The 22028-nt window shown below is 37.7% G+C and overlaps 1 protein-coding gene across 1 annotated transcript; it reads left to right on the forward strand.

Moving 5' to 3' along the window:
- Positions 1 to 1828: 1828 nt before the first annotated feature.
- On the forward strand, positions 1829 to 11307 carry LOC129870371 (ribose-phosphate pyrophosphokinase 4-like). The gene is made up of 9 exons (XM_055945133.1): positions 1829 to 2332; positions 3119 to 3434; positions 3559 to 3654; positions 6209 to 6277; positions 7268 to 7396; positions 8210 to 8309; positions 9755 to 10778; positions 10845 to 10927; positions 11003 to 11307. The coding sequence occupies exons 1-7, from the start codon at positions 1980 to 1982 to the stop codon at positions 9886 to 9888; spliced, it is 1197 nt and encodes a 398-aa protein (XP_055801108.1). The 5' UTR covers positions 1829 to 1979; the 3' UTR covers positions 9889 to 10778; positions 10845 to 10927; positions 11003 to 11307.
- Positions 11308 to 22028: the final 10721 nt, after the last annotated feature.

Genomic DNA, 22028 nt, shown 5'->3' on the forward strand with positions numbered 1-22028 from the left:
ACTCAATCACTCAGGACCAGACATTCAAATCGAGACCCGACACCTGAACCAGTTCCCGACTTCGATACCCGATGTGGGACCCAACTTTTTGAAGCAAGACCCGACTCAGGCTCTCGACTCCCGACTCGATGCCTAACTATCTACCTATGACCCAACTTCCAAATCGGACATGACCTCGACTCCCAACTCAGAATTTGACTTATGAATCGGGACTTGACCTTGATACCTGACACTAACAACTAATTTAGGACCCAGCTTCAACATCCGACTTTCAAACTAAGATCAAATTCTAACACTCAATTCGGAACCTGACTTTCAAAGCAAGATGCGATCTTGACACCTGACGGGGACTCGACCCTAACAGTCGACCCATGATTTAGTTTTTGAACCGAGATCCAACATCGATATTCAATCCTGATGATCGATTCGGTATCCGAACCCAACATTTGGCATATGATCCTACTTCAACTCTCAATTTGAAATTCGACTTTGACATCTAACTCAAAACATCATTCCGACACCTGACTCAAGTCTTGAACCCAACACCTAACTTAGGATTCAACCTCAAAACTTACATAGGATCTGACACCGAAATCAAGATTCAATCCCGAGCCAATTTGAAACCCGAGAGTTGGGTCTCGAATCAAGATCGGAAGTCAATCCCGAATTGAATATCAGGAGTCGAATTTCGAATTAGTATCCGGAGAACAAAATTCTTAATTTCCATTAGAAGATTTCTTTAAAAGAAGGACCGGCCGGAAAAAAAAAAGGTGGACTCCTATAAAAATAGAAAGGGTAAGAAACTAAAAATAATAAAGGTAAACACATTATTTAATATATAAAATTATTTTATTTGAAATTCCTAATGTAGAAAATTTAATGTTAAAATTTCAAATAAACCTAGAAAATATAATACGTAAACAATATATTTAGGTTATAAAATAAAAATTAATGAAAAAACGTAAATTCTTAAAAATCATCATAATGAGTTGAAAAGAATCCCTGATTAACTTAATTTCATTATTCACAAGCATATTTAGTTCTAAACCCCTCCTTATATAATTAAGATTCATGAAATTGTTCATTATTTTAGGATACCTTAATAAACAAAATCTTCTACTAAATATTTAAGAGTTGGCCAATTATTTTAGGATTTATATTATAGTCCACATTTAATATCATTAAAATAATGATATAATAATTGAAAAACATAGTGAAAAGACGATTTTGTCTAAAGAAAAGTCTTTTAATGAAGGGTAAAAAATTCAAACAATATTATTAAGGACCTTCGTGCTTTTAGTATAGTATAGGTGTATAAAATCAAAATAAGAAAAAAAAAGTAGAAGTAAGAAGTAGAAGAAGAAGGTATATATCTTATAATTTTTTGATTTAAAACATTACTTAAATATACAACTTTCTTGCCTAATAGTGACCAAATTTCCGTATATTTAAGAGTTTTTCAATTATTTTAGAATTTATATTATAGTGAACATTAAGTATACTAAAGATAACAAAACAATAATTAGAAGAAAAATAGGAAAAGACAATTTTTTCTAAAGATGAATTTTTAAATGAATGACAAAAAGTTTAAATAATATTTCTAAATCTTCATATTTTTAATATAGCATAGATAAATCGATAAGTAAATATTCTATTCAGCGAGGTATGTTATGAATGATTTGAATATTTTTACTTAAATTCTCTAATATACCAAAAAATATATATTATTATTAAATTAATATATACTTTTCCTCAGTTTTATGATTTTCATATTTTAACCAGATTATTAAGTAGTATTGACTTGGGGGATAAAAACTTGATTGGTTTCTAGTTTTGAAGATTTTTCGTGATGGCAGGTGAAAGTGTTTCTCAACGTTTTTAAATATTTTTTTTTACACTTTCAGCTCTGTTGCAGACGCAGCTAACCACAACACAATACCACCCACGTTACTCATTAGGCATCCAAAAGAGTGTCACACATGTCAGCCACAACACGGCCGTCACCGCCAAAGCCACTGGCACCACTTCCTTCCCATTCCTCAAACAAATTGCGTATTTCCACTCCCATTCGATCCTTTAAGCGTAAGGATTTTTCCATTCGATGTGAATTCGAGAATAGTCAAAGGTGGACGGTTGGTTGTGTTTCCGGTACTGATCCAATTCATATTATTCTAAAACCTCCTTCAATTCCAATGGCTTCAGCTGCTGTTTTGGGTTCTACTGCGAAGAATTCTAAGAGAGTTTGCCTATTCTATTGCAATGAAATGAAGGACCTTGCTGAGAGAATTGCTTCCCAATCTGACGTCATTGAGCTTCGTAGCATCACTTGGAGGTATGATTTCCATCAACTTCTTTTTTAATGAATTTCGAAATTGAATTAACTATGTTTATGCACGAAATTAGTTCTTTCTCGTCTCAATTTTTAATTTGCGCGTCTCAAATACCTGACATTGTTTTATTGATTATGTTATTTTATGCCGCCTCGCTTTCAATTTGTGTGACCTCTTTTGATTTAATACGGAGTTCCAGAAAGTCTTGAAGATTTCTGAAAATTATGGACTAAAAATTAAAGATAGGTAAAATGTACCCAAGTGCCATTGAAATTTAAGAGTTGCTAAAAAAGCAAAGGGAGGGAACTTACCAGCATTTATTAAGAGATCTATACTGAACCAGAACTTTTAACTATTTGGCTAATTTGTTATTCTAATGTACGCTATACAAATACAAAGTATACTAATGTGTCAGTTTCAGCCTCACATTAAATGGGGCAAAGGAAGTACAAAATGTATTCTGGTTATTAGGTCCTAAGGATAGGTTTTGGAAATTGGAGTTTTGCCTGCCTACTATGAGATCAAAGTTTCCTTCTTGGCACCTATAATGTTGAACTAAAAGTTCTATTGGATATATTTGTTTATCTGATCTTGGATAATGGATAAAGTTGAGGGTAGAATTTATTGGATTTTCTGTCCCCTATTGCTGCATTGTTGAGGAAACATAAATTATTTCAGTAACCGTTACTCAAGTACTGTCTGTTGTATAGTACTTTTCTGCATAGTTGATTTGGTATTAAATAAATTCAGGACTTTTGACCTTTACCTTATCCCAAAATAAAATTCAGGACTTTTGAAGATGGATTCCCCAACTTATTCATATCTAATGCTCATGGCATCCGTGGACAGCATGTAGCTTTCCTTGCTTCCTTTAGTTCTCCTGGAGTAATTTTTGAGCAATTATCCGTCATTTATGCATTGCCAAAGCTCTTCGTCTCCTCATTCACACTTGTCCTTCCATTTTTCCCAACGGGCACATCTGAGCGTATGGAGGATGAAGGTGATGTTGCCACAGCTTTTACGCTTGCCAGGATTTTGTCAAACACCCCAGTTCCTCGAGGAGGACCAACTAGTTTAGTTATCTTTGATATCCATGCCTTGCAGGTGTAGACCAAATTCGAGTCTTTGCAAAAAAACTGATGTTCTTTTGTGCTGGTCATTTTCTAGCTTGTATGTCATCCTGTTATTAAGCTGACAACACTTGTTTGTACGACTTCTCTAATTACAGGAGAGATTCTACTTTGGAGACAATATACTGCCATGCTTTGAGAGCGGGATCCCATTACTTCTAAATAGACTACAACAACTCCCCGACTCTGACAATGTAAGTTTCTCAGTGTTCTCAAAGGCTAATCTAAGGTACGCTTAATCCCTGAAGCTTAGAAAACCTCAGGTAGGCGCTTCGAATTACTTAAGTTGTGCTTCAATGTAGGCAAGGCACTAAGGCATGCACACTCATTGCCGTGAATTCTATCTTGAATCAAGCGGTCCTAAATTCTATCTTTTTCCTTCATTACGCCTATCTTTTTAAGCAAAGCCCGCACTTGAATTGTGTTTTGTGCTTGAAGCTCCAATAGACCTGGAGCACTTTTTAGAGTTTTTCGCTTCTGACAACACTGAGTTTATTTTCCTTTTATCCTGGTATGAAGTAGAACATAAACAAGTTAATCATATGTTTGACATTCTGTCGCGGGAATAACATTATTTTGCATTTTGATTTCCTTGTATTCTTCGCGTAATCTGCTATTGAGGAACTCCAGTAAACTAACATGTTGATGAATTTTATAGCTGATAAATGTTGAAGGGATCATGAGGATAGTGAAACAAATATCCTTCTCATCTCATTAAGCTAGATAATCCCTTCTGTTCAAACTCTGATGGGTAAATCTGGGTGGATATAACTCGGCATTCTTTGCTAAAAATGAGTGTTGCTAGAATAAAAGCGTCTTCTCTGGTAGATTTTGCTACCTCAAGGCTCAATTTTAAAAACTGTTTCTTTTCCTTTTTGATAATGGTGGTGTCTGGCTAGTTTGCCCGCAGCTCAACTAATCCACTGGATACCTGCTACGTCCTACTAGTGTAGATACTGGGTGTTAGAATACTGACCCCCTAATTTGCCTAAGGAACAGATCTGTGTAATCTGTTTCTTACGAATTGTCAAGACTGAACTTCGAATAACAAATAGAATAATGACACAATGATTTATTGTGAAAAACCACGACCTACAACTCTGTAGGATTTAACTCCACTTCGCTAAAACTTTGAGCCTCAACAATTGTTTAAGATTACAATCCTAAGCAATCTAATTCATTATAAACTCTAATTCCTAAACTTCAACAATCATCCTTGACTGTTGAACCCTTTCTTCTGGTTGCCCCTAACTAGAAGAATAAACTTCACTCTAAGAGCCCGTTTGGATGGGCTTAAAAAAAGTAACTTTTAGGTATGAAGTGCTTTTAGAACTTTGAAGTGCTGAAAGTTATTTTTATAAATAAGCAGTTGAGTGTTTGGATAAAAGTGCTTATGTTGAAAATAAGTGTTTGAATTTTAGGGTTAAAAGAATAAAAAGGGTAGTTTGGGAATTTAGTTAAAAATAAAGGATATAAAAGTAATTTCCATGGTCAAACAAAATGGCTTTAAGCACTAGGAAAAAAAAGTTAGAAATCCTAACTTTTCAGTTTTGACTGTCTTTAAGAACTTTATGGCTTAAAGTTAGCATTAGGCAAACACGTCCAAAAGCTAAAAAGGGGCTTTAAATTGGTTTTGACCAACTTAAAGCCAATCCAAACGGGCTCTAAATCAACAATGATTACAGCTCGATAATCACTATTACAAATAAAACAAACTTAGAACTATAAGCGTAAGCCTATGGAACAAGTACTTCAATTTAGTTTCTTTGTCTTCGCAGCACTCTAAAATCTCAATCAGAACTCTCTCAAATATGAACTCACTCTTACTTGAATTTGTTCTGCTTGAAGCTTTCTATCGTAAGTGCGCAAGCTTTCTTTGTGTAAACCCTTCTTTATTTATAGACATTAGTCTTCTCCTTCTTTGAGTCGAATACTGTTCCTTTTCCTTGTTGGACTGCTACTTTGTTTAAGGAAAAACCACCGCCTTAGGTTTCCACTCTTCCGTGTATCTGCACTTCTCCTTCTCCCTGATGGATTCAGATTGACAGGAACACTAAGTTGCGATTTGCTCCTTGCAACTGCTCCTTTTGTCGATCATCAAAATCACTCTTGATCCAACACTGGGTAACTTTGTCCACAACATTTAAGACATATGGAAAGATATCACCTACCGTTGTTTCCTCTGCTGTGATTTCAACCCTGCTCTCCCGTTGTGATTTGAGCTTGATTGCCGTTGGGACACACCCATTGTAGGCTTCTTAAGAACTGTTCTAGTTTTGGTTTCCAGTTCAGATTCCTCAAAGTGTATCTCTCAATCAGATATCATGTTTGGTGTACTTCCTTTCTACACGAGCTTATAAACAGAATGAATTTGTTAGCTCTGCCTTCCAATAACGACAGGCTATAGTTTTTCTTTCATGTTCATGTTTAGATTTTGCGGTTCAGAATTCTAGCATGAAATAGTTAGAAGTATGAGTCCAGCATATGATGTTAATGTCAATGAATTCCTTAGAGATGCTATTCTCATTGCATGAAGACGCAAAAAGAAATATAATGCTCTTGGTCCTAACACCTTTAGTTCACTTAACACCTGTGCTTATGACACTGCAGGAAGCGGTGCTTTGACTTGCTAATTATATGGTTGAACTAACGGAAGTGGTCAATAGTTAATAATTTTTCCTGCTAATAATTGACCTCTATTGTTTCTCTTCATAAAAGAAAATTGAAATGTATCGTTTCTCTCTGTAGATATCTATAGCTTTTCCTGATGACGGTGCATGGAAACGTTTTCACAAGCAGCTTCAGCATTTTCCAATGGTATTCCTTCAAAACTAGTTTGGTGCTCAAAATAACTCCATCAGCATGATAATCAGATATTCGTATTCATTCTTTTATGCTCATAAACATTGTTCTTACACGTTCTAATGAGGGTATTGAATTATATTTCCCTTCCTATTATCTCATATCATAAGTTTCTTCGTTCTGCACTTGTAATATATAGATTGCAAGTAGGACTATTGACCTTTATATTGCACCGGGGTACTAATGTCCTAAGTTGGAGGCTATAAACCACCTCCTTAAAAAAGTACGAATTGTATTAGACAAATTGAAAATAGGACTATTGACTTTTATATATGTGTTGGAGTACCTGAGCCCAAAGTTGGAGGCCATAAACCATGTAAATGGATACATAGTGACTAATAATATAAAATGATCCCTCACTTCCCCTCACGAAGCAAAATAAATAGAAGATACAACTACAACTACAACAACAACAAACCCAACGTAATCCTACAAGTGGGGTCTTGGGAGGGTAGTGTGTACGCAGACCATACCCTTGCCTTGGAAGGTAGAGAGGCAAATTGATTAAGGCTTGTCTGTATTGATATTGATAACACCATGCTATTGATCCTGGGATTAAGGCATGACTGATTTATTGATGGATTGATGCTTTATCTTTGGTGAGGGGCTAGGGAAGAGAGAAGTGAATCCTGCTATGTTATGAGCTTCTGAAAATACCCAGTATAAGAGCTTACGAAGTTTACATGCATGTCTGTATTGATATTGACGACAGCACCATGCTATTTTGGGTGTTAGTTTTCTAAACTTGGCAGATCGAGGAAGTCACCATCATCTACTTGGTTGTTGAATTTAGTCTTTTTCCTTAACAATTTGTTGGCTCCTTAAATAATCAAGCTGCTGGATTCTTTATCATTTCATTGAAAGACTACATCTTGCTTTTCAATTTGCTTTATATCTGGAACCATGTTAGTGATGCTCATTGACATGGCGTATATTGATTATCAGATTGTCTGTGCTAAAGTTAGGGAAGGTGATCAACGAATTGTACGGATTAAGGAGGGAGACCCTGCAGGACATCATGTTGTGATAGTGGATGATCTTGTACAATCAGGTGGCACCCTAACGGAATGCCAGGTGAGAAAATTAGGTTGGCATTTGGACATGAACTGCGTGATATTTGAAGTTCAGTTGGAAAAAAGGTTTTTGAAAGTTGAAGTTATGTTTGGACATGTATTTCATTTGAAAAAATGTGGATGTTTTTGTGACGGAATTGTTTTTGCTTGAAATTTTTTTTCTCAAGTTTGGAGTGAAAAATTGACACGGTGTATAACCAAACAGGTTTTTGGAAAAAGCAACAAAATAATATAATTTATGTCCAAACTGGCCCCTAGTAGTGTTGTCTGCTAGTCTACATCTGGACAAATTTACTTATGGTCACACATTAGGCTATAATTGGCACCTTTAGCTATAAATGATGACCTAGTTTGTTTTGGAAAAAGAAAGGGAAAAGTATTAACATTCTTTATAGTCTAATACCCCTCAATAGTAGTCCTGGTACTCTTGCAACTCATATTCATTGCAACTAATTTGAGTTACTTGGCAGAAATTGGTGAAGGAACAATTATGTACAATCTTTCCTTTTGCAGATAATCTCTGTTAAGTGAAAAGCTTGCCTCATTTAGGAAGTTGATTAACTATATTGTTCGGACCCTTCAAAATATTGTCTTCTCGTTGAGAAAATGAAATGTGGAGAGGGTCATAGTAGCGCGCATATTTCTTTAACAAATCTAATTATTAGAATGATCATTGCTTAAAATGCTTAGATGCAGAGTAGAAATATAAAAATATGGCCATGCTTTATTGAATTGACAATTTTTGAAAAATTGATATTCACTTCTTCCCTCTTTTCTTGTTTGATGTAACAAAATTAGTCTCTTCCATTTGCAGAAAGTGTTGGCTAAACATGGAGCTCAAAAGATAAGTGCTTATGTGACACACGGAATTTTTCCAAACAGATCATGGCAGCGTTTTAGCCATGACAAAGGAGGTAGGCGTGTGTTATCAGATTCTTGTATTAGTGAGCGATAATTTCCTTCTTTAAGATTGGTTGTGGCAATATGTCTTAAGAGGCCTCTTAATCATTCAAATCTCAGTCATTAAGTTTGTTATTTTGAGGTCTAGATCTTAATTATCAGATCTTAACTTCGTAGTATCTTTTTTAGTGGGTCTATCAAAAACAACATCTCTACCTTCACAAGGTAAGAATAAGGTTGTGTACGCACCACCTTCCCCAAACTCTACTTGTGGCATAACACTGAGTGCGTTGTCATTGTAACCACTTAATGGGTCTAAACAGACAATGATTAAGATCTGTAACAAAATCTTAATATCATTAAGATGTCTATTTAAGGATGCTACTTTCTTTGCCAATCATTATCAACTGCCGTCGTAGCTGCCCACAATTATCAACTACCTCCTTCCACCACTCAGACACTATTTTAAGTCACAACCCTCATCCCTAACAGCCATTTACAATCACCACCAACCATCATGATCGCAACAACCGTACTATTGACAATCATCACCATTAGTCACCACTAAATAACGTCATCTACCGTCATCATTCACAAACACCATTAGCTATACCTATGATTCACCACAATTATCAGTCGTCACCATCATCAACCACTATTTTCAAAAATCATCACGATAGCTACTACACAAACACCACCATTAGCCCAACCTTATTACCAATTGGCACCCACACCACCACCAAGTGCCATATAACTTTTTAAGAATATTTTGTGGAAATAATATTTGATTAATTTGATATTTTATTGAATTTAATATTTATTAATTTTTAAATAAATATAATTTTTATAAATTCAGATGTTGAAAAGAACAGTCTTTAATTATTTAGTATTCATATCTTAATACAACATCTTAATATTCAAATTCAAAGTGTTAATCATTAATGAAAACAAATGAGGCCTAAGTCTGACATCACGTTTGAGAACACTTTTGATTTGTTAAACTTTTATAAGTCGTCTAACAGGATTTTTCCTAAATAATGAACTATCATGCTTTAATGCACTTCTTTTCAAAAAAAAAATTATCTACTATTTTGATAGAATGATGCTCTTTTTTGTTCAACTTGTACATCCCTGCTATGGATTTTCATGAGAGTTCCCTTATAAATTGGTAGACCGGACAAATATTGTACTGATCAAATTTTGCAATTTGGCAACTGAAAGAATAGATATTGTGCAAGCAATACAACAGATTTAGGCACCAAGTTTTTCTGCAGCATGATCTTTCTCCTTTTTTTGTTGAAATTGTCCTTGTTTAGAAAACCAATATTAAAGATATATCCATATCTGAAAGTTTTATTTCTCAATGAATTGCACAGTTCCAATCTGTGAATGTCTGTTTTGGGTTTTGTTTGAATTTTATTAGGTGATTTCATCCCTATTTACCTCTTAAATTCTTCAGGTAGTCCTGAGAATGGGATGACTTACTTCTGGATCACAGATTCATGCCCTCGAACTGTGAAGGAGGTGAAAAACAAAAAACCATTTGAGGTTCTGAGCCTTGCCGCTCCCATTGCAGCTGCACTTCAGATTTAACTGCAGATTCTGTACCTTACCTGCAATGTCCTTGGATTTAAGATATTTAGAGAAAGCTAGGAAAAGCGGGAGCTTCCTGCTAGCATTATCGAGATAAGTGGTGCTACTCAAGTGTGAGGAGTTTAGATTGATGTAGACAGATTTTTTTCCAATTCTAGTGGTGCTACCTCTCAGAAATGACAGACTTCGATGCCAGCATAATGAAGATGTTTACTACTATGCCAATCAAAGTGCATCATTTGAAGATTTCCCTTAAAATGATTTACCGCGAAAAAATAAATCCTTTGTTTCCCATAAAATGCTTGCTTGTTCCATTTTTCTCTGATTTTCATGAGCTATTTGATGTATAAGCAGTTTTTATTTGAAGCCATCACGAAAAAGTACTTTCCATGCAACAACAGTCAGGTCAACAGATCATTTGTTTGCTTCATCCAAATTTCTTGGTCATCCTTCCGTAAGCAAACTTTCCATCTGTATACTACTTTTTGGGAGATTAACGCAGTCTATTTTTGTTATAAAATAAATAACGCATACTAAAATTAACAAGACTAGAGAGAGAAACAGAAATTAGTAATGGGATTTTCTTTTAAAAAAATAAAAATCGGTGGAGCGTTTAGCTCCTTTATTTCAATTCAAAATTCTGTACAAATAGGCCCGAAACGAAGCCCAAAACAACCCAAAATCTGAAAACCTATCCGGTCCAATCCAAAAGAGGAAGTGGCCGTCTCTATAAAATGTTCCTAAAGGGTAGGGTTTCCTATTTGAAGCTCCTCCTCACCGTCTCTCTCTCTACCATGTTCTCTCCCGGAACTTCTCTAAAGTTAACCTTCCGCCTCATTATGTTGTGGATCATTTATATTTCTCACACTTATCTTTCTTAGCGGGCATAGGTAAATAGCTTCCCGTTTCTTCCTCATTTCCATTTTTATTGCCTTTAACCGTCTCTTCCTTTGCAGAGGTATACTCCGGTGAATGAAGTGGATTCTAATGTGGTCTCAACGAATATGCCAAGTCATGTGTGCTGTTGACTGAAATCGATGTAAGCTCATCCACTTTTTTCTTCCTCCTTCCTTCTTTTCCCCCCATCTAACACCCTTCCTTTCTGTTGAAGCAGAAGTGGAGATTCTAAGATGCTCCCTGTCTCCTTCTGAACTGATTTCCTCTCCAACTACAGATCTAAATCTTCCCATCTGACTTCAAAGGAATCATTTTTTATTGGTGGAACTTTTTGTAAGCTGATATAGCCTAAGCTGGGTAGCTTTATACAATTCACAGTTATGTATGTCCTAGGATGGCAAAACTTTATGTACATATCATAACTGTGCTTTGGTCTGTTAATATTTCTATCTCTGCTCATGATGTTGTGCATGTACTAAAAGCTTTCTTGTTCTAATCCTCAAAGTTGATATTTGTGCTTTATTCATGTTCACAATTCCCTTACACTCCGCTAATAGGTATTGAAAAGATTGAACCTGTATTCTCCTATTGTAATCACATACTTCATTTGCCAGTTTATCGGCTAGATGATTAGCTTCTCTGAAAACATGTATGTGTGTTTATGTAGCTCATGTATTTCTTCTATCTCCCCTGCCTGTCGCCATGGAAACTTCCATTCTTCTCACCATCTTTGTGATGCTTAAAGAATTTGTTTCCAATATAACCTTGTGAAAGTTGTTTCTCTTGCAATACCTGAGTGCCTGTAGGATCGCTATTGTTTCAGCATCCATGTTAGTCCTATACCCTATTCCTTCAGCCTCTGCATACACCACATCTCCTTGGTCGTCCCTTAGACAGAAGGTATAAGCACTTGCTCCAGGATTTCCCTTATTAGCCACATCCGTGTTGCATTTTAGTGTACCTTGTTGTGGTTTCATCCACTTCACTGCATAATAGTGTAGCTTTGGCCTATATCTCATTAATAAACCCAGAATGTCTTCCCAACATCTAGGTACACTAATCCAAGGATACCTTATTTTATAAGTTGGATTATAGTGTAAAGACATTATTGCTTAAGCTTATAAAAATTATATCCTTTTTGTGTCTCCTTGCATTTCTTCTCTTCCACAATTCCCATATTAGTATAGTTGGTATCACCTGAAAAATGACCTTCAATTTTGTAGGAGTTAAGACTTCCCACCAAATTATGACCATCTGTTGCAACCCTCCTTGTATTTGGATTCGTGCACAGGAAGCAAATTGCCTCCATAGTCTTTGGGCTATAGGGGCTGTTAGAAAAAGATGTGTCATAGTCTCCTCCTCAAAAGATTCATAACAGTAGAATCTTGATGCAACATTTACTCTCATCCTTTTAAGATTATCTTCCGCAGCAATTCTGCCCTTCCAACTTCTCCACAACAGAAAACTAATCTTAAAAGAAACTCCTTTACACCACATATTATGTCTCCATTCCTCCATTTCCTTTTTATGCCTCATCATCTTGAATGTTGACTGTACTATTAAATTCCCACTTATACTTTCCATCCACCATAGTTTATTACTTTCCTTTTAAGAAATTATTGGGCTAATACTTTCTACAATATATTCAATCATTTCTTCAGATACTAATTGTGTCAGCTTTTGTTGATCCCATTCTCCATTTCCGATAAACTGTTTAACCTCTATCTCTTCTTCTCCTCTCCTCTGATCTTCTCTATAGAATAGAGTCCCTTAGTTCAGTTATCAAACCAAAAACTAACATCCCTTGACTTGATTTGCCACCAAATGTTATGTTCTACCTCCTCTCTCAACTCCACCATTTTCCTCAATGCATGAGATGCGCCTTTACTTATAGTCATTACCGGATGTAGTTTCTTGCAATATTTATTTCACATGAATGTACTCCACAAAGAAGTGGAAGTTCTGAAACTCTACCATAATTTACCATAGAGAGCTTTTGATACATCATATAGGGATCTTAATCATATCCCCCCTTCTACCTTAGGATAGAACATATCCTCTCATCTACCAAATATTTTCCTTTTCCCCCTCCTGTCTTACTCCAGAAGAATCCCCAAAAACTTGATCCAACTGATCAATCACTCCTATTGGAGGGTTCATTGTTGATAAAAAATATATTGGCATTGATTATAGCACATTTGCGATCAGAATAAACTTTCCTCCATATACTTTACTCCATATGATAACTATTTATTCTACCATAACAAAATTCTTCTCTGAATCTTTTTTACCAACTCCTCAAAATAAGAAATTTTCTTCCACCTATAGAATACCGAACACCTTAGATATGTGAAGGGAAATGATCCTTGCCTAATACCAGTTAGTCTTCTTAGTGTCATTGCAACAATCAGCGGTGTATTATCATGAATATGAAAAAATCTTTTATTAAGATTAATCATTTGGCCTGATACCTTCTCATACTCTCTTAACACTCCCTTATCTTTTTAATAGATGCCCTTTCTTTGAGCAAATAAAATAGTATCATCTGTATACGATAAATGATTAATAGGTGGACTCCACTTAAGCATTCCATCTCCCTTGAACTTCATATCACTATGTAGTTTATTTAGACCCCTAGCTAGTACCTTTTCTGCAATAATGAACAAAGTTGGGGACAAAGGATCCCCCTGCTTCAAACCCCTTGATGATTTAAAGAAATCATAGGTTTGTCCATTCACAAAAATTGAATATTCGTTATTAGTCTAATGTTATGACCCGCCACTTGATATTTAATAAGGGGGAAGAATTTAAATCTTGGAAAAGTTTGTAGAAGGCTCTAGATTCTTGTAGAATATTGTAGAGAAGTCTTGAAAGACATAGAGTCCTCTAGAATTCTCTAGAGTATCTAGAGAATTCTAGAGTATGGACTTTTTTGTAAATATGAAAGGACTTGTATAACAATTTTTATTTAATTAAGCCCCTTAGGAGTAATATAAATAGAGGGGACATTTATTTGTAACAAACCATCCAGAAATCAAGCATTCTTTCAAGTAATATAAAGTCTTCTTTATAAAAGTTCTCTTGTCTTTCTTACAATCTAGCGTTCTCTTAGCAATCTAGTCTTAAAAGCTTACTTGAGCTTGCAAGATCGTGAAAGATTCGTGAGTAAGTTGTCAAGTGCCGAACAGAGGTCTTAATTGAAGTCTAAGTCCGTGATTATGTGGTATCAGAGCAAGGTTCTACTAAGGGATATGGCAAGTGAGGGAGATATCAACGCCACTACCGCCACCAACGTCGAGCAAGATGTTGGAAAGAAGCACCGCAGGGGAAAGAAAACCTCTAAGAGAAACAAGGAGGTGCCGCTCGAGCCTACACCAAGTGAGGTCCTAACACCCTATTCACCCTTAGCCATTGAGGTAAGTGACGATGAGCGAGGTGAGGAGCCCATGGACGTCACGTCCGGCATGGAGTGGATTGCAATGCTGGATGCTGCTCGGTAGGCTATAGAGATATTGGGCAAGCGCTTGAACAAGTTTGACGACAAGTTCAAGTCTCTAGAGGAATTCACCCTTGAGGAGAATGACAACATCTGGAAGGAGTTGGATGTGCGTAAGGCGGCTGAGTACGAGATGAAGGAGAGATCACTTCCTTGGAGTATCGGCTCATGGACGCACTAAGCACGATAGAGACCATGAAGGCCAAGATGGCAACACTCAAGGGAGACATAGAAGCGGAGAGATGCATGACATCCAGCGCGGACAGAGAGGCCAAGATTGAGGATCCCAAGCCATCTATGTTCAAAGGTGCCTGTGATGCACAAGAGATGGAAAACTTCCTTTGGAACTTGGAGAATTACTTCAAGTGTAACAAAGTGAAGAGTGATGAGATGAGAATTAACACAACCATGCTATATCTCTTGGAGATGGCCATATTATGGTGCAAGCGCAAGGAGTCTGAGGTCGGGAAGGGTCTATGCACCATCAACACTTGGGAGCAGTTTCGGGACGAGTTTAAGAAGACCTTCTTTCCCAACAATGTCATCTATGAGGCCAAACGTAAGTTTCGGGAATTGAAGTAAACGAGTAGCATAGGGGCTTACGTGAAGGAGTTCACTACCCTTACGCTTCAAATCCCCAACCTCACAGATGAATGCATGCTCTTCCACTTCTTGCATAGGCTGCCAAGTTAGAGTTGGAGCATCGCCAAGTCAGCACCATCGATGAGGCCATCACCCAAACTGAAGCCATGACAAACTTTAGGCATGACAGGAGAAAGGGCAAAGAAACAAGGAGTAGTCATGCCAAAGGTGGGGGAGAACGTAACAAGGGCAACGAGAAACACCCTCCCACCAAGAGCCATGATGCCAACAAGTCTGACGGCAGGAAGTTCGAACGACAGGGCTATGCCGAGAAGAAGGAGCAAACCATGAAAGGAAGCGACTGCTATATATGTGGAGGTCTTCATGGCTATTCTAGGTGTCCAGAGATGAAGAACCTTGGTGCCATACTGTGGGAGCGAAAATACAAGAAAGTGGACCAAGCGCAGAGTTCGGACACGACCCAGCTAGGCATGATCAGGCTATGTGGAGCCATCACGAAGCAAGCGGAGAAGGTGGGAGATTACTCTGCACAATATGTTGACATATCCATCAACGAACGACCAGCTCGTGCTATGGTGGACTTTGGAGTAGAAGCCAATATCATGACCAAGACAGCGGCAACAAGGTTGGGGCTAAGTTATGGGCCAAGCAACACCCGCCTGAAGACAGTCAATGCCCCATTGACTCCCGTGTTTGGAGTAGCTCATGGAGTAGACATCACATTGCGCAAGTGGCAAGGTAAGAACAGCTTCACCGTCGCCCCCTTAGATATCTTTGATATAATACTTGGGCAGGAATTCTTTCAACGGTGCCACATGATGATCGATCCCTACTTCCAAAAACTTTTGGTGATGGAGCGAGAGATGGACCTTGCATGGTACCCCTAGTCAAGGCGCCAAAAATGGAAGGACAAGCACACTTGTCAGCCATGCAGCTTGTGAAGGGCCTAAAGAAGGGGGAGCAGACATTCATAGCCACCATTGCAAGCTCGGATGAAGATAATGGTGCTAAAGAGGCATTGCCACCTTGCATAGAGAAGATGCTTGAAGAAAAAAAAGAAATGATGCCCGAAGAATTGCCAAGACACCTACCATCGAGGCACGAGGTAGACCACAAGATCGAGATGGAGTCAGGAGTGAGGCTGCCCACTTACCCATCATACCACATGTCTCCACCAGAGTTAGAGGAGCTGAGGAAGTAGTTGAAGGAGCTCCTCGACGCTGGTCATATCCGTCCATCCAAGGCATCTTATGGCGCGCCGATTTTATTTCAGAAGAAGAAGGATGGCTCGTTGCGCCTATACATAGACTACCGGGCGCTCAACAAGATGATCGTGAAGAACAAGTATCCCATCCCACTCATTGCCTATTTGTTTGATAGACTTGGACAGGCCAAGTACTTCACCAAGTTGGATCTAAGGAAGGGCTACTATCAGGTACGCATAGCGGAGGGAGATGAACCGAAGACAACATGTGTGACGAGGTACAAAGCTTACGAGTGGTTGGTGATGCCCTTCAGCTTAACCAATGCACCCGCCACTTTTTGCACACTAATGAATAAGATCTTCCACCCTACTTGGATCAGTTCGTGGTAGTCTACTTGGATGACATAGTCATCTATCGCAACACCTTGCGCGAGAATGAGATTTTCATCAAGTGGGAGAAGTGCGAATTTGCCCAATATGAAGTGCACTTCTTGGGACATGTTATCAGCCAGGGAGAACTATGAATAGAAGAGGAAAGGGAGGTGTCCATAGAGGTAACCGAACTTAGATCTTTTCTTGGACTTACTAATTATTACCGCAGGTTCATAAGTGCCTACTCCACTAAAGCCGCTCCACTTACCGAGCTACTGAAAAAGAATAAGCTGTGGGTTTGGAGAGAGGAGTGCAAGAAGGCCTTTGAAGACCTCAAGACTACCGTCATAGAGGAGTCGGTCTTAGCATTGCCTGACTTCTCCAAGACATTTGAAGTGTACACAGATGCCTATGACTATGCCATTGGGGGAGTATTGATACAAGAGAGGAACCCTATTGCCTTCGAGAGCCACAAGCTGAATAAGGCAGAACGACGGTACACCGTGTAGGAGAAGAAAATGATGGCCATTGTCTATTTCCTACTCACGTGGAGGCACTACCTACTTGGCTCCAAGTTCTTGGTCAAGACCGACAATATGGGAACTAGCTACTTCCAATCACAAAAGAAGCTCACGCCGAAGCAAGCTAGGTGGCAGAACTTTTTGCCGAGTTCGACTATGAGCTGGAGTACAAGCCAGGCAAAAGTAATGTTGTGGCCGATGCATTGAGCAGAAAGTTTGAGATGGCTTCCATCACTACAGCACATTGTGACATCCAAGATGCAATCAAGGATGGCCTGCAACACGATCCAGAGGCAAAGATGCTTATGGAGTTAGCCGCTTAGGGTAAGACAACACGCTTCTGGATGGAAGATGGACTTCTGCTTACCGCCGAGTGAAGGATCTACGTGCCAAAATTTGAAAGCATTAGGCATTGGATCATGAAAGAAATCCATGACACATTGTGGGTCGGGCATCTAGGGTAGCATCGCACAAGGGCTTTGATTGAGGCAATTTACTACTGGCCACACATGCAGGACGATATCGAATGCTATGTGCAAACTTTTCTTGTGTGCCAGCAAGACAAAGTGGTGCAGCATCAACCAGGAGGGCTCTTGGAGCCCCTGCCCGTAACGGAGCATCCATGGGAGAGCGTAACCATGGACTTCATCACTTGTCTGCTAAAGTCTGATGGGTATGGGATGATTATGGTCGTGGTGGATAGGTTCTCCAAGTATGCTAGCTTCATGCTCACCACGGCAGGTTGCACTGCTAAGGAGGATGCCAAGCTATTTTTAAAAAATGTGGTAAAGTATTGGGGATTGCCAAGGCATATCATTAGCGACAGAGATCTACGCTTCAACGGGAATTTTTAGAGAAAATTGTTCCAGATTCTTGGCATGAGATTGCATTTCTCCACTAGTTTCCACCCGCAGACAGACGACCAAACGAAGCAAGTCAATGCCTTGCTAGAATGCTACTTGAGGCACTTTGTGACCTCCCATCAGAAGGATTGGGAGAGGCTATTGGATGTGGCCTAATTCTCATACAACCTGCAGCAGAGTGAGGCCACATGGCGGACACCGTTTGAGCTAGCCACAGGACAAAAACCAAAAACTCCACATTCACTACCAGCCACGTTTGAAGGCAAGAGTTTGGGGGCTTATCACATGGCCAAAGGTCTTGGTCAAGTTCAACCCAAGAAAATTTAAAGCATTGTGAGGCGTGCATCAAAACTTGGTGCGAAAGTATGAGGGATCATTTAGGATCGTTGCCAAGGTTAGCAAGATCTCATATAGGTTGGAGCTACCAATGCATCTTAAGGTTCATCCTTATTTCCATGCTAGTGTCCTCAAGACGTACCATGAGGACAAGGACGACCCTAGTCAAGGAGAATCAAGTTGAGCGCCACTCACAATTACTGCCTCTCATGATCGAGACATCGAGGACATTATAGACTACCAAACTAAGAGAAAATGGGAACAATAGGCCACTGCTATGTTCCTAGTCCATTGGAAGGGACAATCTCTAGATGAGGCCACCTGGGAGAGATAGGAAGACCTGTGGTGGTTTAAAGACAAAATTCGAGAGTTTTTGTAGCAGCAGTGTGCCACAGACATCGCCATATCAGGTGGGGGAGAATGTTATGACTCGTCACTTGATCTTGAATAAGGGGGAAGAACCTAGAGTCTTGGAGAGGTTTGTAGAAGACTCTAGATTCTTGTAGAATATTGTAGAGAAGTCTTGGAAAACATAGAGTCCTCTAGAATTCTCTAGAGTATGTAGAGAATTCTATAGTAGGGACTTCTTTGTAAATATAAAAGGACTTGTATAAAAAAAATTATTTACACTTAAGCCTCTTAGGAGTAATATAAATAGAGGGGGCATTCATTTGTAACAAACCATCCAGAAATCAAGCATTCTTTCAAGTAATACAAAGTCTTCTTCATAAAAGCTCTCTTGTCTTTCTTACAATCTAGTGTTCCCTTAGTGATCTAGTCTTAAAGGCTTACTTGAGCTTGCAAGATCGTGAAAGATTCGTGAGTAAGTTTTCAAGTGCCGCACGGAGGTCTTAGTTGTAGTCTAAGTCCGTGACACTAATATCTAAACCATGTCTATGAACAATTCAGAAAAACCAAATCTTTGAAGTACGTTAATTAGAAATACCTATGAAACCTTGTCATATGCTTTGTCAGTGTCCATCTTTATCACCACATTGTGGAACTTTTTCCTCCTATTGATACCCTTTATAATCTCCCGAGTTAACAATACATTCTCCATTATATTGCTTCCCTTAACAGAACCCGACTAGTTCCTAGAAATAATATTAGGTAGCAATCTTATTATCCTCTATTGTTAAAGCCTGGAGATGATCTTGTTCACAAAATTACTTAAATTCATTGGTCAAAGATAGAATTTTTTTTAACATTTTCCTTTTTTGGCAACAATACAACATTCATATGAGTTATAACTTTGGAGTTGATGAGCACAAAAAAAATGCCTTCACCATGTTCTTAATATTTTCCCCTATCACATCCCAACAATTTTGAAAATAAATATCAAAAATCATCAGGTCCACTTGTGTTGTTCCTATTTAATGCAAACACTACTTTCCTGACTTCCTCCAACTTTGGTATTTCACCCATCTCCCTATTCTACTCCTGTGTAATTATTCTTGAAATCAATTCTAGCATCCCTTCATCCTCATTCCTTGCCGTCTCTTTAAACTGTTCCTCAAAAAATGGTACTGCCTCAGACCCAATATTCTCATTGGTATTCATGCAATCACCTTGAGTTGTTATAATTTCTGAGATGAAAAACTTTTTCCTTCTCCCTTTTTCATAATTGTGAAAAATCTTTATTCCTATCACCATCTTTAAACCATCTCATCCTTCCTTTCTGCTTCCAAAATTCTTCCTCAATATATCGATACTTTTTCAATTCTGATTTTGTATTGCTAAGCTCTTCCCTATTTCAAATTATAGGATTAATCTCTAATTGAATCTCCTATAACCTTATCTCCTCATTTAGTGACATAATTTGTTGAAAAAAATCACCAAAAGTTTTTATGCTCCATTTTGCTAAAACATGTTTAACTCTTTTGATCTTGGCATGAAACTCCATAAAAGGTTACAATTAATGTCCACCTTCCAATTCTCCTTAATTACTTTATGAAATTTGGATGTTTTGTCCAAAAATTAAGAAATTTAGAAGGCATGATCACATTTTTCTTCTTTGAATTACCTATCAAATGCAATGATCTCTGCCTTACCAGATGGTGTATCGTGCTAGTACAAAATAGCTCTCCAAATTCCTGATTGCATATCACTCTATTCAATCTTTTGAAAATGTAGTCATCTTTAATATCTTCTATTCCACCAAATGAATTTGCTACCCGAAAACCTTATCTCTGACAAAGCATAATTATTAATATATTGATTGAAATCCATAGCTTTATATGGAGTAAAATTCAAATCCCTTTATTTTTTCTCTTCATTGAAAATCACTTGAAAGTCCCCTCCCACTATCCATGTATTCCGATTATTTTCATCTATTGATTCCAAATCCTCTCATAATTCTAGTCTCTCCAAAGCATCACATCTCACATGCACAGTTGTTACCAGTAAATTCCTATTCCCATTATTAAACTTCATGGTTGTCTGTTATACATTAGTTTTGATTACTTTTCCAGTCCAATCATCATCCCCAAACATTCAGATTTTGGAAGAACAATTACAATAAGAATTTTGAAATCCTAATCTTCTTTTATATTGTTCTACCTCCAGCAGACCTTGAAAAGGTTTCATTAGAGCTATATACTTATAATGATGCCCTATTAAGATCCATCAATCTCCCTAAGGCTTTTGCAATATCACTAAATTGATATTCCAAAAAATTGCTTTTCCAATCATTAAGAAAACTCTTCTAACATATCTTTGTTGCTCCTTGTTTTAACTTGAAGAGGAGAGAAGGTTGATGTCCCATCTCGAGCCTACACCCTGGACATGGCCGACACTCAAAGATCGTTGCTTGTCTCAAGTGAATCTTTGGTCTGGCTAACTAGTAAACGGAATACTAAACAAGCATGCAGAAGATTTTCAAAACTGAACCTTTAAAGCATTTAAGTGAAATGCCAAACATCTCAATCTCAATTTATGCAAAGTCTGAAAATAGCTCTTAATATAAATAATAGCAATGTTTAAAATATCAGAATAAATTGGTTGAACTAACTTACTAACCTTGTCTATCTATGGAGCCTCTATTAAACTGAGATAGGTGCTGAGACAAGACCCACAACTACCTGACTATTCTACAAACAATGACTGAAAATCAAGCAAACTGAACCAACTATATTAGAGCTCTCCAAAAGCAAGGAGGTCTCACCAACTGCTGATGGAAGAAGATCTTACGGAAGTGTCTGCGATTGTGAGTACTTGAATCAACATCATAAAATGATGCAGTATCGAATGATGTCAGTATATGAAATGTACGGTATGTAATAAAGTCAAATGAAACAATAACCAAACTGAATACTCATGCTGAAAGAAATACTAAAAAAAATTGATTGAAATGTAAAACAATGCAAGTGTAATGAAAACCTCAAAGCTTTATAACTAAAGTAAGGAAATAAATGCAATTCTTTAAAATATTAACTTTTGTTTTGTTGGGAAGTTTCTCTAATAGACAACAATCACTATGAGTCTCGTGATGATACAACATCTAGCCCACATTGTCAGTGCCATCTTATACCTTGCTAGAGTATAAGATAACAACTCAGCTTATGGATCCATCTAAATAAAAGTTCTCTTTTAGGATTAAAATGAGGAGTCGTCTGAACTAACGACACGATTTTATCGTTGGCGGCGTAGGTTATGGGGTTTGAGTTATCTTAATTGTACCCAAATTGGTGTTTAATATTACTTCCAAAACATGCATTGTGCTCAATAACATTAAAGATGTTCCACTTTAGCGAAAAACTAAAAATCTGATACTTAGAGCCTTTACTCAAAATACTTTCTTTAAATTGAATTGAACTCAATTTTAACTGATTGAAAATTGTGTTCTCAAA

This window comes from Solanum dulcamara, chromosome 10, assembly GCF_947179165.1.
Source record: "Solanum dulcamara chromosome 10, daSolDulc1.2, whole genome shotgun sequence".
NCBI classification, from domain to species: Eukaryota; Viridiplantae; Streptophyta; class Magnoliopsida; order Solanales; family Solanaceae; genus Solanum; species Solanum dulcamara.